General features: G+C 43.8%; 2 protein-coding genes across 5 annotated transcripts in view; one reads left to right on the forward strand and one right to left on the reverse strand.

Annotated features, from left to right (window-relative positions):
- Window positions 1-13506, reverse strand: part of kynu (kynureninase) — a 23040-nt gene extending 9534 nt beyond the window's left edge. The window contains exons 1-7 of one of the 4 annotated variants that reach the window (XM_032506531.1): window positions 4414-4658; window positions 3719-3893; window positions 3096-3285; window positions 2774-2894; window positions 1791-1873; window positions 446-507; window positions 47-118 (exon numbers count right to left, since the gene is read on the reverse strand). In XM_032506531.1, the coding sequence (XP_032362422.1) occupies window positions 47-118; window positions 446-507; window positions 1791-1873; window positions 2774-2894; window positions 3096-3264 (507 nt within the window). In that variant the 5' untranslated portion in view covers window positions 3265-3285; window positions 3719-3893; window positions 4414-4658. Of the gene's footprint in view, window positions 1-46; window positions 119-445; window positions 508-1790; window positions 1874-2773; window positions 2895-3095; window positions 3286-3718; window positions 3894-4411; window positions 4660-11065; window positions 11072-13500 lie in introns of those variants that run through there. The other 3 variants (XM_032506530.1, XM_032506527.1, XM_032506528.1) reach the window with 3 other exon arrangements.
- Window positions 8351-18091, forward strand: part of si:ch211-246m6.5 (von Willebrand factor D and EGF domain-containing protein) — a 37940-nt gene continuing 28199 nt past the window's right edge. Inside the window, exons 1-8 of the mRNA XM_032506472.1 lie at window positions 8351-8627; window positions 12598-12782; window positions 13023-13251; window positions 14098-14163; window positions 14541-14773; window positions 15971-16060; window positions 16673-16814; window positions 17614-17831. Of these exons, the coding sequence (XP_032362363.1) occupies window positions 8552-8627; window positions 12598-12782; window positions 13023-13251; window positions 14098-14163; window positions 14541-14773; window positions 15971-16060; window positions 16673-16814; window positions 17614-17831 (1239 nt within the window). The 5' untranslated portion in view covers window positions 8351-8551. The remainder of the gene's footprint in view (window positions 8628-12597; window positions 12783-13022; window positions 13252-14097; window positions 14164-14540; window positions 14774-15970; window positions 16061-16672; window positions 16815-17613; window positions 17832-18091) is intronic.

An 18091-nucleotide genomic window follows, 5' to 3' on the forward strand; every position in this document is an offset into this window, starting at 1 on the left:
AGACAGACAGACAGACAGACAGACAGACAGACAGCACGCCACTCACATGGTCTGAGGGAAAGGCCTTGTCCTCCAGGAGGATTTTGTGCCGGCCTGATGTGGGTTTGTAGAAGGAAAGCTGCAGATTAATGGCATTAAGAAAGGACCGTTAAATGTCTACAACCTGCTGTCCTTTCTTTTTTTACATTTTAATTATTGTCAGAGGTGGGACCAAGTCAATGTTTTGCAAGTCTCTAGTAAGTCATTGGTGTTGAAGTCCAAGTCAAGTTGCAAGCTTTTCCTGAAATTCTCGAGTAGTCTAAAGTCATCAAATTTGTGACTCGAGTCTGATTCGAGTCCAAGTCAACTGTGATTGTTTTTAGTTTACTGGTCTTTGAACTATCAATCTTTTACATATAGAGAATGTAAGACATGTTGAGTGTTGTAAAAACAGACTCAATATTACCAGTAGAAGGTGTAGATTAACAGTCAGGCCGTTCATCAGCGCCACCTCTTCAGGTTTCGCTCCTGGAAGACACGTACCATGTTTTATTGTTCAGCAGTGTCCATGTGTATACATACACACGCACGCACACACACACACACACACACTCCATAACCAACTATTCCATTTACCAATTATCTAAATAGCTGGCGATTAGGTAAATAGTCGGAACTAATGCATTCATCTTTGCAGCTATTTTGACATTTGCAGATAAAACCATTATTTAATCATAAATGTAATGAATAGATTTGCCTATAATTAAAATAGTTGCTGCCCTAAATATTGCCACCTGGGCTCACAAACTAAAATTAGGTAATAGGAATTAATCTAAACTGTAGCTGCAGCTTACACACACAACCTGAACATAAAACCAAAGTGAACCTGAACATAACCTGTAACAGCCACCTGGGCTTATAAACTAAACGTAGGAAATAAGAATTGACTGAAACGCATGTGAACTTACACTCATGGAAATATGGAAAAGTTTTTTTTACAGACATACTATATTTCTGAGAGTGCAGACCATGTGTACAGCACAGCAGATTTGTTTAAAGTAGGTGTACTTTGGACCACACAAAAGGGGCAGTGACCTGAGCAAGCTGCTTCACGGAGGAATTGACAAAAGGTTGCAGAAATAGTTATGATATCATATGAGCATCACACACTGCTGAAGAACAGCTGAGCTTCCAGGTTCCTCCAACACATTCTCACTCCCATCAAACATAGAGACACCGGCTCAGGTGTCTTTGGCGTTTGTTGTTGACCCAAAAACTTTCCTTTGGCATCATATTTAGACGCTCTCGGTCGGGACTCTTGACGTGACACAAGGATGGGACAGTTAGGTTTAGGACAAGATGGTGGGTGGGGTTACAAAACGTACGTTTCAGTGACACGCGGGACAAGAACGGGACATGAACCCCGGTCTCCTGGGGGACAGAGTTTTTTCTGCCTCTTTGTTGATTATTTCGATGTTTATGATGTTTTTTTCCCCCGCCCTTTTTTCAGCGTTTGGGTTGTGAAGTTTTTTACGGTTTGTGGATATTCGCCGTCTCTAATAATTCATTTATTGATCAATAAAAATGTATTTCAAAATATAAAACATTACACTTCATAAGGTATTGTATTCATAACACGAGGAAGGGGCCGAGTCCAGATAGACTTGCCGTTCGGTCCGCTGCCGGGCCGCAGTCTGGACTTTGAGAAGCTCGGAGATAAAGGGGGATTTCTCCATCGTATCCGGCGCTGAGAGCCACTGACCAGGCGTCAGGATTTTACCACCAGGGAGTGAGAACATTTTGTCTCTTACCGACAACATTGGCCATGAGCTCCTCTATGTGGTTCTCAGCCCACGCCCAGGGTCGGGAGCCTTCGGTGTGACCGTGGATGGCCCTAGAAAAACAGTTTATCACTTTACTTTAGTCGCTTTGTTAACCCAAAAGGGGAACTTAATCTGCAGTCAGGAGTGACACGACAACAGTAAAAAAAGACATGAAGTACACACTTTTTTTTCCTGTATGTAATATACAGTAGACACACACAATAAGATTTTACACAACACCACAGGAGAAATCTCTTTCAAATTTGACATTGCATGTACATATTAAGCCGAGTTATTGCATTGGAGTTTTTACTCCTATTGGCATTAAATCTACGGGCTGAGGGGAGTGGATTGTGCAGTCTAACCCCTAAATTCCACCAGGTGTTGTCTGCGCTACGTTCCGGGCACGCGCCATGCCCCCCGAGGGAACCACAGCGCGTCCCAGAAGGCTCTCCGCCCCGCTAAAGATGTTTATGTGCCATGGCTATTTTCACGCAAGCCGTGGGAAGTTCAGACAGCCGGGAAGGAAGTACAGCGAGCGTATCCAATCAACTTACCCAAACTGTGGAGCTCTTATGAAAATGTTTTATTTATACTTCATGTTCCACGAGCTGGCTTTGGAACTCGGTAGAAACGCTTTAAGTTTTAGTGCACCAGACTCCTGGAACGAATTACAGCACTTCCTTAAAATCAACTCACCTGTGCCTCTGGGACAGTTTTAGAAATCTTTTTAAATCCCAAACTTTTTCTTGTAATTGCTATACATAATTGTACTCTCTTTTGCATCCTTATTATCCCAATTTATTTATCAAATCATTTTCCGATTCAGTAAGTTTTAATGTCTGTTTCTTATGATTGTATTTTCTGTTTGTCTATGTATTTTGACTCAATGACATCATAAATGAGGGCCGCCCCAACAATCTCTAAATGAAGGTTGAATGAATGTGTAATATGAGACTCATAGGACCTACATTTTGGCCCACTTGTCCAGCTCCTCTTCCACGTATTTCCGGGCCGTTTTGGGCTGAAGCCCCAACGAGTTTCCCACTAGGTAGATGCATTCATCGGCCCCGTCGACCAGCGAGAGATCAGCTGCAGAAACATCACATTCTACAACTGGGATACTGAAAACTTTAATGTTTTTGTTGCTTTCTCTTAAGATTATTTTCTGGATCGATAGATGGAACCCTGGGGGAAGTTTGACTTTTTCATTAAAAAAAAGACTCAAAATAGTTGGAGATTCATTTAACGCTTGGTGAATGGATGCACCTTAGCAGATGCACCCGTACTCACAGGGAGGCAGATCTTTCATTTTGGGCACCAGGAACTGGTCCCTGAGATGTCTGAGGGGGTCGTGTTGGTCCAGATGTGCAGCCACCTCTGCATCGGTCGGATCGCAGCCCAGCGAAGCCGAAACTCGCTCCAAGGTTTCCCTCGCCGTCGAGCCAACTAACGGGTCCATTACGGAGGGATCCAAAGGTGGCTACAGAGATGGAGGTTTGAAACCTGAGACCTTTCTGTTTAAGCAGAAGCAGCCCTGAAGTCGCTAGTGCTAAACCCACCAGCCTCCATTTTAAAACACTTTAAGCGTGGATAGAGCCAACATATTTCCATGTGTAAAACTGTTAACTATGTATTAATGTCAGCCAAAACTACAGTTGTGATGGTTGGAAACGTGGAAAGATTAACCAAGATGGCTTTCATAGTTTTCTTTTGTTTCTGTTGACTTTGAATGAAGTTTTCTTTTGCTAAAATTACTATTTATTTACATGGAGTTTGGTAGGTGTAGATAGACCTTGTGAGAAATCCTTCTCATAATGTTGTCAAACAGAATAATTATCGCAGCCTGTCTACGGCAAAACAAGCACAGGGGGGGGACGCAAAAAACAGAACAGGTGCAAAGACAGGATACATACCGCTTTATTAAAACTGTATATGTTGGTAATGTGCAGCTTTGAAACGTGGGGAAGAAACAAACGGGTGGGCAGGGACAACTTCCTCTTTACTGTTCTCCACACTTCCTCTCAACACCTCCTTGTCCCGGACTAACGTGACGGAACTAACCAATCAGAGGCTAGGAGGACGCATAGCCTGAGGAAAATATAAATACATTCATAAAAAGTATATCTGCTCACATTGTTAAAAAATGAATATCTTTAACTCAGTACACTTTAAATGAGCTACTTTTTACTTGAGTAGATTTTCAAACCGTCATTTTGCTTAATCAGAGTAATAGTACTTTTACTTAAGTAGAATATTGTTGTACTCTTTCCACTTCTGGTGGAGCAGTTACATTAGGGTCAGTTTAACACCCTGTCCTTTGCTTTTTGAACTTTCTCCTATTTGAACTTTGTGCGCATCCCTCTACGTGTGTGTGTGTGTGTGTGTGTGTGTGTTTTAGAATCAAGCAAATTCCTAGTAAGTGCATCTTATCTGGCAATACATCTGTTTTGGATTCAGATTTTGGATCACCATAACTAGTAAATAACATTTTTGAAGTAACTTGCCACAAACCGTGGATAGCTATAACACCAATAACACTTCAACCAGTTACATTAAAAACCAACTTACTCATTGTTTTAAAGTAGTGAAGTAGAAGATGACAACTCACCGGTAGCAGAGACAGCAGTCAGACAGGGTGAACCCAGAGAGGATCTTTGACCTCCCTGCGTTTAGCCTCCAGTTAATCATTGCTCTTATGAACCTACGGAATCAGACACACTCCATGTTAGCAAAACATGGAACTCTGGGATCAGACTAATTCCCTTTAGCAAACGTCCTTCTGTGCAACAGGCAGGTTTCCCCTTCTCTTAGTTTCACTTTCTCCACACAATGCTAAAAAAAAAAATCACTGTTGATTTAACCCTTGTGTTGTCTTCCCTAAATAAAAAGCCCAACATTACAGAAAGTGAAACAGGTCATGGGTCGAGGTTGCGTCTAGTATTTGGGATACTAATCTCTTGATGACAAATATTGTATACCACATATGTAATACCTTATGTGGAATATGCTTTTTTTACTAAAATGGAGATCATGACAGCTGTATTGTAATAAAAAGACACACACTTGCATTCACAGACACGCACGCACAGACACACTAAACTCACTCACTCACACATGCACACACTTACACAAACGCGCTCACAAAGACACACAAACTTTTACTACTACTGCAGTAGAGGATCTGATCTCCTCCACCGCTGTTAAAGGCTCTTTAGTTTGACAGAATTGAATTAATGCTGCACAGTGGAAACTCTCCACTAGATGGAAGCAAAGTATATATAATACACCCTATATGTACTGCAAATACAAGGAACATTCAGTGGAAAAGATGCAGGGGTTTCCCCCCATTATAAGATTTTGGGCAGCACCTAAAGCCGAATGAATGTAACTAAGACTTCTCAGATCTAGTGATTGCAGTGAGACTTTTTTAGCTTTAAGTTTGGTCTTTAAGCTTTTTGAGTGTTTGCATTTATTATCTAGTCTAGCTTTTCCAACTTTTTAGACAGATATGGTGATAACAATGATGTAGAAAAGAAACGCAAAACTACCACAAAGAGACACATATCGGCTACAAAAAGACCCAGAAACTAAATATATGGTATAATCTGCATTTTTGTTTTGAACTGAAAAACGTCACAAACTTCTCCGCTAACGCGCCCCAAGACTTCCACAAACCAGAGGGGGGGGGGGGGGGGGGGGGGGGGGGGGGGGATACTGCTTCTTATGTTGAGCCGTTATGATGCAAATTTGCATGATTTTCTCCAGCTCTTGTGAAAAAAGAAAAAAGAAAAAATTTCTAAAGTGCCACACATGTGTTTCAGGGAAAACAGGTGTGACCTGAAAATGATCCTCCAGCGTGTGTAAACGTAGAGGGCAAGCTGGCTGGGGTCGAAGGTCAATCAGCTTGACCGAGCAGTCATGTCTGAGAGAGATGTCCTTTTATCACCAACATGTAAAGTTTCTAAGCACATTATCGATGCGTAACAGGGTTTCTTTGCTCTTCTTCCTAACCCTAAATATGTTTTAATTCAGACCGCACTCTTTAGTGAAAGTAGTTGTGTGTTTATAACTTTCAATACTTTTTATATTGTGGTACAGCACAGCAAATATCGTTTTACACAATGTCCTCTGCACATTCTGACAATGAGAAAATGTATTCCATTTGATTCTCTTTAAAAGTAAAGTGTCATTTTAAAAGACATCTGCACGGCACATATTTGAGCCACTTTCCACACATTCGCAAAGAAAACATACAAAACGTGCAGTTGAAAGCACGCCATGTTTGGGAAGAAACACAATTTGTGTTTGTTGCAAAGTTGAGCACGCAGACGTGTAAAAAAAAAAATGTCTCATGGGTTTTTGAAAGTGCAGAAGAGCAAATATGGCTGCAAGATGTTTGCGTTTTGCACTGTAATCACTGACATGCCTCATGCAAGTTCTTGTTTTTCTCACAGTAAAAGGAGGATGTGTGACATCTGGAAGCGCTCAGGAGGCAGGACTTACCCCCCCCCCCTGTCGTTTCTAAGGGGCACAGACTTCAAAAGAAGGGAGCAGGTAATGTGTCTCCTATCTGAACGAAATCCTGAGAGTCGGGTCATGCTCCCATTAGCTCAATCCTTTGTTTCATAAAACTCAGGCTCCATCTCCGCTGCTACGTTTTGGTTTAAAAAGGAATATCTCTGCACGTTCCCCCTCATTCTCCCTGCTCTGGGCTTTCCCCTCTCTTCCCCCTGCTCGGCGTTCCCCTCTCGTTCCCCTGCTCTGGCGTTTCCCCTCTCGTTCCCCCTGCGCTGGCGTTTCCCCCTCTCGTTCCCCCTGCTCTGCTCTAGTGTTTCCCCCTCTCGTTCCCCCTGCTCTGCGTGCCCCCTCTTGTTCCCCCTGCTCTGGTGTTTCCCCCTCTCATTCCCTGCTCTGGCGATTCCACCCCTCTTGTTCCCCTCTCTGGCGTTCCCCCTCTCGTTCCCCCTGCTCTGGCGTTTCCCCCTCTTGTTCCCCCTGCTCTTGTGTTTTCCCTCCTCTCATTCCCCCTGCTCTGGCGTGTTCCCTCTCTCATTCCCCCTGCTCTGCGTTTCCCCCCTCATTCCCTCTGCTCTGGCGTTTCCCCCTCTCGTTCCCTCGGCTCTGGTGTTTCCCCCTCTCATTCCCCCGTCGGTGTTTTCCCCCTCTCATTCCTCCTGCTCTGGCGTTTCCCACCCCTCCGTTCCCCCTGCTCTGGCTTTTCCACCCTCTCGCTCCCCCCTGCTCCTGGCGTTTCCCCCTCTCGTTCCCCCTGCTCTGGCGTTTTCCCCTCTCATTCCCCCTGCTCTGGCGTTTTCCCCTCTCGTTCCCCCTGCTCTGGTGTTATCCCAAACTGTTTTTCTAAAAGCATTGTGCTTTGGTTCAAACGTGCAGGTGTAAATTAACTGAAGGTCTGGGACTTTCTCAGTTTTGAAGTGAAGTTTGAATGAGAAGGCGAGCGCAGAAACACCTGCCGCTGCTCTCAGCTCTTTTATTTAGTGGAAAGGTATGTCGTTTGGTCTCTGTAGCCTCCAGCACCTGACATTTACCTCCCCCTCTCCGTTCACGCTCCGCGGGGTCCCACTGACACCACGTCTGTGTTTCCAGCCACATGAAGAGAGAACCAACCGAGTGCTCGGTGTTTAGAGATTTAGAGAAAAGTGTCTGTTTAACGTTATCTGTTGGTTGTTGGAGACGATGCAAGCAAATCTTCTGTGTGAACAGACAAAGTTTTATCTAATCTACTTTGTGAAATACCAGAAAAGGTTCCGGCAGCTCATTACCCAGACTTTTGTCCCACAATTAGACAAACATTTTCTGTTAGGCCTGTTTGTTAGTAAACCTCTAAACACGTTGGAAATTGTTCAAAATGTTGAAAACAAAGCAACAAAAACGTGTCACAAAATGTTACAAAAGAATGAGAAAAGAAAACAATTATATTGATGGAAAAAGCGACAAACGTCAAAGAAAATAACACAGGGACTTCTTTAATCTCCCAAAAACTAACCTGCATGCCTGAGAAAGGTTGTCAGAGCACAAATTATGCCATTATGCAAACATATTTATTTCCCAAAAAGATGCATAGTGCTTACGAATATTTAACAAATTTAGTTTGGCCCCCTCCCCCCCACCTACTGCCTATTCAAATAATAGTTAAACAGGAAAAATAAGTATCTATTTCCTATTTTACCAAGTAGGTGACAAAGTAAATATACATCAAATAATATAAAAATAATGTAACAATGTAAAAACATTAAGGTAGAAACTAACCTTGCCTCTCTATCTGACTCCTCCTTCCCTCCCTCTCTCTCTCCCTCCCTGCCTCCTCATTCCCTCCCTCTCTCTCTCCCTCCCTCCCTGCCTCCTCATTCTCTCTCTCTCCCTCCCTGACGTCCTCCTTCCCTCCCTCTCTCTCTCCCTGCCCTGCTCCCGCATTCCCTCCCTCTCTCTTCCCTGAACTCCTCCTTCCCTCCCTCCCTCTCTCTCTCCCTCCCTGCCTCCTCATTCCCTCTCTCTCTCCCTCCCTGACTCCTCTTTCCCTCCCTCTCTCTGGGCCATCTTGCGCCCTCCGCCCAGGAGAAGCTGCAGTCTGCAGCGACAGAGCGCACAGCCTCCACTCTCTGATTAACAATCAGCAGGAAGGGATACGTCCAGTTTAGTTTGCGCCACTTTTGCACCGTTTCTCCAAACTCAATGGGACCCGACGACTGAAACCAGCAGGCTGCTCCATCTCTCTCAACCCCCCAGCCATGGACTCCTGCGCATTTGGATGTTTACGCATTGCAATGCTGTGGCTCTTGCAATCAGGAGCGCTCGCGCAACATGGTAGGTGCAACGTTTTATGCCAAGTTGAGACAATCCTAAAACCTTTTTGAGTCACCTGTAGGCAGCGGTGGAATGTCATTAAGTACATTTGCTCCCGTACTGTGCTTCAGTCCAAATGTTTAGGTACTTTTACTTTTCCTTTCATGCCACTTTCTACCTTTACTGCCTATAAGTTACAAATGAAGATTTTACCCACAAAACTACATTGTATCTTCATCATCAGGGACAGGGACAATAAATAAAGGAGATGTCTCACAGGCCCCGTTTTAATAATTCAATCATTATTTCTTTAAATACAATGCAGAAACAATAGGGACATCTTGCCTGTTAAAGCTGCAGAGTGCAGAGTTGCGTGTCTTGGCCTGTGAGGCTGCATTCCTTTCACTCAGCAGAGTCCAGAGGTTAGATGGACCTTTGAAGACAGACGGGAGATCACAGATAACATTACAATACTGAGACAGATACACAAACTCACGGTTAAAGGGTAACTTCAGTTTTTTTTTCCAACCTGGACTTTATTTTTCTATGTTTTTGTGTCTAAGTGTCTGATGGGAACAACAATCTTTTTATTGGTCCAGTGAACCGGGCTGTAATGTGACCCTACAGGACAGATGTTCAGCATCAGTTATCGTCCACTAAAAGTTGTGTTGTTGCTACTGACAGACTCCGATTATTATTCCAAGTGTCTGACAACATTATGGGATGGATCCCTACAGAGATAGACCTTTAAAAGAGTAAGATCCTTTTAGTTTAACATGAAACAGCCCCGAAATCCCCATCACCAAACCCACCAGACTCCATGTAAATATCACTACTTCTAGCGTGTATAGAGCAGCATATCTCCACCAGACTCCATGTAAATAATCACTACTTTTAGCATGTATAGAGCAGCATATCTCCACCAGACTCCATGTAATAATCACTACTTTTAGCATGTATAGAGCAGCATATCTCCACCAGACTCCAGGTAAATAATCACTACTTTTGCGTGTATAGAGCAGCATATCTCACCAGACTCCATGTAAATAATCACTACTTTTTAGCGTGTATAGACCAGCATATCTCCACCAGACTCCATGTAAATAATCACTACTTTTAGCGTGTATAGAGCGCAATATCTCCACCAGACTCCATGTAAATAATCTACTTTTAGCGTGTATAGAGCAGCATATCTCCACCAGACTCCATGTAAATAATCAATACTTTTAGCGTGTATAGAACCAGCATATCTCCACCAGACTCCATGTAATATATCACTACTTTATCGTGTATAGAGCAGCATATCTCCACCAGACTCCATGTAAATCACTACTTTAGCATGTATAGAGCAGCATATCTCCACAGACTCCATGTAAATAATCCTACTTTTAGCGTGTATAGAGCAGCATATCTCCACCAGACTCCTGTAAATAATCACTACTTTAGCGTGTATAGGCCAGCATATCTCCACCAGACTCCATGTAAATAATCACTACTTTTAGCGTGTATAGAGCAGCATATCTCCACCAGACTCCATGTAATAATCACTACTTTTAGCGTGTATAGAGCAGCATATCTCCACCAGACTCCATGTAAATAATCACTACTTTTAGCGTGTATAGAGCCAGCAAATTTCTACATGTAAATCTTTAAACCAGAATGGTGATTTTTGGAAAAAGTGGAAGAATGAATCAAGGCGGCTTTCATAGCTTTAATTTGTGTTTGTTCACTTTCAATGAAGTGGGTTTTAAAATGACTGTTTATTTACATGGAGACTGGTCGGTTTAGCGAACACAATTTCGAGGATTTTTTATTTATTTTTCTTATTCTTTAACAAAAAGGTTCATAATGTTGTCAGACACTTAGAATATTACTCTGAGCCTGTCAGCGGCAAAGACAGAACTTTTAGTGGACGTTAATTGAAGGTTAACTTACATTGCAGCTTGTTTTTCTGACTGCAGCAATCTCACATAATACTGGACCAGTGTCAAAGATTGTTGTTACCATCAGTCACATAGAAACAAAAACATAGGAAATAGAGTCCAGGTTGAATAAAACCAGTAGTTACGCTTTAAAATCTCTCATAGAGAGAATGTCTACTTTTGATCCAAATGCATTTTCATTTAGACACTGACCAAGCATCAGCATTTTACAAGTTGTTTTGGAAGACTTGGTGAAAAGCTTGGCTGCAGCATGTTCGTGATACCTGCTCGGCCCAATTGAACCTTTCCTGACTTTTTTGGGCTACTCCACCTTCAAAATCAAATCGCTTCATTGCATAAATAATTGCAGCCTCAGTGGCCAACCAGACAGTGAAGAAAGTATTAACATGCGTTGAATTCACAGATGGGATCGCCCCACTTTCGCACGCTAGATTTTCTTGCCACTACTTTCTCATCACTAACCAATGACAAGCAAAGAAAACAGGCCCTCCGCCTTTCTTCAATCGCGATGGCTACAGCTGACTGGACGAACACGTCACGTGGGTCTGGCTGTTTCCGGATTTAAAAACCGACCGTAATGACGGCTCGTTTGTAATTATTTATTTTTTTTAAATAGTGCACATAAACATGTTTCTGAATTTTTTTTAAGGAGAAATAGGCCGTGCAGTTGCTGACTGTCTTCATTTCAGATCAATTCAGAGGCGGCGAGATGAGCCAGCCGGGCAACTTAACAGTCTGCTTCTCCACAGTCCCAGCGACGCTCCCAAAATGCATTCTGCTCCCATAGTAATAAATGGGAAGTGTTGAAATGACTTGGGAATCATTGGGAAACACAAATGGACACACACATTTAGGCTCGTTTTGGCTTAAAAACTATTATCTTTTGCCAAGTTTACACATCACGTCCACACTACTCCGGCGTTTCCAAACTCCTAAAACAGACATTTGGAAACACTTCTGATCCTATTTTGGTTTGAAAACTTTCCATACAACCTTACAGTCGCCAAAGGGATACTTCTGAGTGCCACTGACCATGTGTCAGTATTTTACGAATGTGGAGTGAGAACGTGTTGTAATATATAATGATCTTGTATCACCGAAGCAGATCTCATCCAGACTTGTGATGGTGTGATTTGTTTTTCCTGGTGAGTGGTGGGCCCTCTGGGAACAAGACCTTTAACCTCAGTTGTGTTAACACCACGCTCCCCCAAATTAATCTGCTTTCCTGAGAAACTAGAGAATTCCCTGCAGAGTCCTTGCACATCTGGGCTGCTGAGAGCCGCCCTCCCAGTGGGATCTCCTCCCTCCTGGGGGTGAGGGGCCGCTTCATTAACTCACCACCCCCCTACTCTCCTAAACTCCCCTGCAGCTATGTAAACTCATTAAGCCGCCTATTGGAACAGTTTAGCCAGCAGCCAAAAGTCTCCCCAGATTGTCTTTCTTTGCCTGCTTGTTTGAACAACCTGTGACCTCGTATCTTGTTTAGCTTCCAGACAAGGCGTACATGCAGACGGGCGGCCATGTAAACAAGAGCATTTGCTTTCAAGAGGTTGTCAACATGAAGACCAGCCTGTAAGGCCATGTTGAGGCTTTGGGATCAGCCTCCGTGTCCATTCAAGGCTCTGTCGTCCTCAGGACGTCCTAAATACCCTGAGTGTTTGTTTCCCCTGATGTGGCTTTACTCGGCCGCCCCAATCAAACTCGGAGGTAAAAGGGAACAAGTTGTAAGCACAGTCCAATCTTTTTGTTCAGGTTTTGTTAAGAAAAGCCTCAGTTGACGACTTTGACCTATTTCACTGACAGCTGTAGACAAACAGCAGGACTCAGTCAAAGATAAAGACTCCTGGATAAACCTGATTATCTGATCACAGCCGCAGATGGTTCGGTTTTCATTTCCTCTTTAATAAATTTACACATCTGGAACTCTAAAACACAAAGCGGGAGAAAGATTTTAAATTTGGAAAACAGACTTTTTACCAACTTAAACACATAACCTCTGCTACATGAGTGTGTCATTTCCACCGTGCTTGTCATCCTTCACATCCCAGCTCCAGAGTGTTACCCCGGAGGTCACCGGACTTTGCGTAACCCGTACCGCAGCGTGGACTTTGACTCCACAGAGATCCAGAACACTGCCATCCAGGATCTAATCTGCGACCACTCGTTGCCAGCGGGCTGGTACCGGTTCAAGATCAACAACAAGCCGGCGGAGATGCCGACCGCCTGCGTTGAGGTAAGACGCCAAGAATAGCAGCTGAGCTCTCTGCCGAAAACCTGCTTGCACTACCTCCTGTGTCTCTACTCTGACTTCCCTGATTGTCAAAGTCAGTAGATAAAATCTCAGCCAAAGAAATAGCATGATACACCATCTGCCTGCGCAAACAACCAGCAGGTTGCTTTAATAAGCACCTTCAGTCCAAGTGGAGAGAATAATAACCCCCCTGGCTGCAGGTAATAACTGTTTCTGTTGCAGATGAACCGCTGTGGGACCCAGGCTCCGGTGTGGCTGTCTCTGAAGGACCGCTCCCTGCCGCTTCCCGGCGAGGTCCGCCAGCTCTCCGCCTGCGCCACCTGGCAGTTCTTCCAAGGTAGCACTAAGGACTGCTGCCTCTTCCGCATCCCCATCACGGTGCGCAACTGCGGCGAGTTCCTGCTCTACCACCTGCAGCCAACGCAGGGGTGCATGGGATACTGCGCCAAAGGTGACCATGCTGGACGGGTCAATGCCCCAAACCGAATGGGAGCCGACCCTGACATGTTTTCAAGTGCTTTGAGCTATTAGTAAAATAGGGACTCTTCAGTGTCAGTGTCTCTCAGCGTCAGATACAACGCAAAAATCTTCCTTCAGTGTCTGTATGGAGCGCACGGGGCAGAGCAGCAGCTCCACCACGCTGCTGTAAGATGACGTAGTATTAAGAGAGACAACTGTAGAAAGTAGTATGTAGAGAGACAACGTTAGAGAGTAGTATGTAGAGAGACAACAGTAGAGAGTAGTATGTAGAGAGACAACAGTAGAGAGTAGTATGTAGAGAGACAACAGTAGAGAGTAGTATGTAGAGAGACAACAGTAGAGAGTAGTATGTAGAGAGATAACAGTAGAGAGTAGTATGTAGAGAGTAGTATGTAGAGAGACAACGGTAGAGAGTAGTATTAAAAGAGATAGTCGAGGGTAGTATGTAGAGAGACAACAGTAGAGAGACAACAGTAGAGAGTAGTATTAAAAGAGACAGTCGAGGGTAGTATGTAGAGAGACAACAGTAGAGAGTAGTATGTAGAGAGACAACAGTAGAGAGTAGTATTAAGAGAGAGACAATGGTAGAGTAGTATGAATATGACGCTAAAGGAGACATTTTGCGTCAATATCATACGCCAAAGACACCTGGCCAAGCGTCACTTTCTGACGCGATGGGAGTGAGAACGTGTTTTTCTTTTTAGGCCAATACCTATACTGATATTTGAGAGTTTAAATAAAATCTGATAACATACCATATTTGCGCACCATACTGTTATAGAAAAGAGACAGCAATCTGATAAATGTCATGTTTCAGTTACTCCAGATGTGGGACCCAGACTCTGCCGAGCAGGTGAGGTAGAAGTCAACGGTCGATGCAAAGGTGAGACATTCTGTCGGCTTCTGAAACTACACGTGATCTCAGACATATCATTTATCATGTTTTATTATGCTGTATATTACTATCGCTGTTGGATGATTCCTATCTTTGTTGTTAAACAACAAAATATCTCATATATCTTATTCCCCCTGCTCTGGCGACTACCAGCAGTGGGAGGAGTCTCCATGCTACCTCCTGTTTATATCCAGTATACCAGGATGTTGATGAGATATGAGGTGTGGGCGTGTTAGTTTATACAGAGATTAGTTTTTCTAGTGGAGATTAAAACATGGAGATCCTTTTTGACTCAAAACTCTGCTTAGAAACCAAAACGTAGCAATGTAAATGTAGCCTAAGATCAGTGCTGTCTGTGTTTTCAGCTGCTGTCCCGTCGCTGCTGTCCCGGCCGCTGATCACCCCGGAGCTCATCGGCCACAGTGTCCATCTGAGGTGCTCCTTTGTCCCGCCGCCGTGGAACCAGCCGATGGGCTTCCAAGTGGTTTGGGCCAGACACATCGGCCACAGCATGAAGGCCGAGATCAGGCAGGAATCTACACTGAAGCCCTTCTCTGTGGTGGAGATGGATGGCGTTCATTTCAGGCTCGGAGAAACGGTAATTCCTCCGTGAGGAAAGTTTTGCAGGGGTTGACCCCTCCAGTGAGCAAAGTAAGCCAGGGATCATGTCGACCTCGCTTCGCCTGGGTTCAGCCGTACAAAGCAAAGGAAGAGAGGCAAACGTGTGTCATGTCCCGTTGAGAGAAGACAAGAGGAGGGTGGGCAGGTTAAATCAGTTGCAGGTTGGGAAAGCCTTAAGCCACATGCTTCTCATTTAAATCTCCATTCAAATCTTCACAGTGAGTTGTGGGGAAGTTGTTTTCACACACGCACAGGAACAAAAACGTTGCAGACTTTAACTTGCTCATTAATTTTTTTTTTTTTTAGCCCAAACAAAACTGAAAACATTGATTTCTTTCCTACATTGGGAGTATTCATTGTTATAATCACACTTCTTTTTTGCAGCACAGCTTTTTGCTGCACAGCCTCAGAAGTTTCCTGGAGAAATTCTCTCTCTCCAGGAAACATTGAGCCATTTGATTTTCTCATACGGAGGCAGGCCGTCCATATTTGGACCCCAGGGTTGTATTAGTTGTGTCTGGAACGTGTTGCAGAGGGCTGGGCTCACTCACCGAGCCTTTCTCAAACGCATATTGATTTGGCAGCTTTGTTGGGTTGAAGGTCATCTCCATTTGTAAGTGGAAGTTACAAGGTCTACTTTCTCAGGCTACGTTTACTGTACATTTCTAAGTTTTGGTTAAAAAAAAGGAATATCTTCTGATTTGTCCCCCCTCTCATTCCCCCTGCTCTGGTGTTTCCCCCTCTCATTCCCCACCCCTACTCCCTCCGCACAAACCCCCCTGACTCTGGCGTTATACCCCTCTCATTCCCCCTGCTCTGGCGTTTCCCCCTCTCATTCCCCCTGCTCTGGCCTTTCCGAGCCCCTAACCCGGAGACATTTGGTAACACTTATGACCCGTTTTGGTTTGAAATCTGCGAACATCAAACAATTCATTTCCTGCATTCTGGTGAATTTTCCTGCAAGGATTTCTGTCTTTTTTGCATCAATAATTGGATCAAATGTCTTAATATAAAAGGAAATAATTATTATTCTCCTGTACGGTTTAAAACTGTCTGCATATTCTGTGCGCTCCAAGGTAAGGATGGTACGGGTGTCTAAAATCATTGGGAAACACATTTTGAGGTAAGAGGGATAGATATGTTGAGCAGTTATTAATACCTCTTTTCCCTGCAGTTCTCCTGCAGTGTGTCGACTTACAGAGCCAACTCCAGCATCAGCAGATCTCCTCCCAAAGAAAGTGAGGGTTTCTACGCCGGACTCAAGGTAAACACTCGCTTGTTGTGTTTGAACTCTCCACCAACATAAGGAGCATTTGAGTACAGTAATGTAACACAGTACAAATACTTTGTTGCTGTACTTAAGTAGAACCTTCACGTATCTGTACTTTACTTCGTTGTTTATATTACTGGACAATTTGACTTTTACGCTAATACATTTCCACTCAGCATCTTCGTTACTTACTCGTTACTTGTAAGAAATGTTTTTTTGTACGTTGGACTACGAAGTGAGTTAAATTCTTTTTCTGTCTTTCTCTTTTTGGTGCCAGACTTTGTATTTGAGGTTTAAGAAATGTTTTGTTTTTGTCGCTTTTTACAAAGTTTTTTGTCAATTTATTGGTGGACAAAGTTCTTAAAAGGTTCCTCAGCCTTCATAGAAAAAAGCACCCAAAAACTTTGGAAAAAGCTACAAAAACTAGGCTGGCCAAAATGTATTGTGAACCAAAATTGACAAGTCTGCAAGGGGCCAGATTTCACCCTCGGGCCTTTGAGTTTGACACAGGTGCTTGGTCTAAAAAAAAAAAAAAAAATAGACTGACCTGCATTCTACCTCTTTTTCTGACAGTGAAGGCTCTTTGCTCCCTCTGTGTCCTTTCAGTTTTCTCCAGACTCGCTCCTCATAGCGGAGAACGGTAAAGAGCACGAGGTGAGCGTGCACAGCACGGTGCCTGTCCCCTGCTACGGCCCCGTTTACAGCCACCAGTGTGGACTCCATCTGGCTCTCAGCGTCCACGAGCCAGGTCAGACCTGCGGGGAAACCCCATACTGACATTCAATTCAATCCCATTTTATTATAAAGACACAATGTGCAGGCACGCATGCAACGAAACACAGGTCAGTGACTTCCAACAAACAGTTCATTTCAGAAGTTTGCCGTTTTGTATGAGAAAATGTTCAGCATTTTTACAGAGGCTACACAAAACATAATGTAATGAGCTGCCAGAACTTATTCTGTAATTTTATGGATTTATTTCTTAGAGGATAGCTCAAAGATTTAACTTAACTTTGGACTTGAGAGTTAACATTATCACCAGACTCAGGAAGACAGCAGATGGGACTATAAACATGTACAATGGTATTAGGGGCCCTATCTTGCTCAATGCGCCTGGCTTCTAAAAGGGAATGGGAGAGGACACTTTGAATGGTTGATTGCATGTATCGCCCAAAACACATGGCGAATGGACCCTTTTTCTGTCGTTAAACTAGCAAAAGTGGATTAGTTCACACCCTAAACGCACCTGCGCTTCACGCCGTGCACTTAGAGCCTTAAAATAGGGACCTTTATCATTGTGTGCAAATGTTTTATAGGTACTTGTGCAAAAGGTATAGTAAATGAAATTATAAACATGATTTACATACTGAAAGAGTACAAGAGAACAACAGCTATTTCCCGCAGCTTGTTTTGGGTTCTTCTGTTATGCTCTGACTTGTCCTGTACATCATCACATCAAAGATGGCTCAGGAAGACATTATAACAGCTCAGCAGGCATCTGCGTGCCGTCCGTTAACACTAACTCACTGCTTTGTTGACATCCACAGACCGCCTCAGACACGAGGCCCCAAACGTGGCGCTGTCCGCCTGCCAGGTGGAGCTCCAGACTGATGCCTGCAGCGGAGGCAGCTGCGGCCGGACGACCTTTCTTCTAACCGCCGTCACTGACTTCACGCGAGATGGAAACCGAGCCAGTCTGATTGGGGTTTTGCCCGGACCCAGCGCACCACGACTCTGGAGGAGCTATGTCCCAACGTCTCTGAGAGTGAGTTGAAATGAAACCAAATGTCAGCATGCAGTGATAGATTATTCATGTATTTCACATTAATTGTTAAAACATTGAAAAAATTTGCAAAAAAGTGTTGAAAAAAATCTCAACAGCCTGACAAAATTGTTTTGACTAAAGCGCCAAAAAAAAGAAGTAAAAAATAATTAGTATGTTACAACTATCATGTTTTCCAAATGGACAGATTTGTAGGCATTTATATAGCTGCTGTAAACAGAGCATGCCTCAAGGACCCCCCC

Source organism: Etheostoma spectabile, chromosome 24 (genome assembly GCF_008692095.1).
Source record: "Etheostoma spectabile isolate EspeVRDwgs_2016 chromosome 24, UIUC_Espe_1.0, whole genome shotgun sequence".
In the NCBI taxonomy this organism is placed as follows: Eukaryota; Metazoa; Chordata; class Actinopteri; order Perciformes; family Percidae; genus Etheostoma; species Etheostoma spectabile.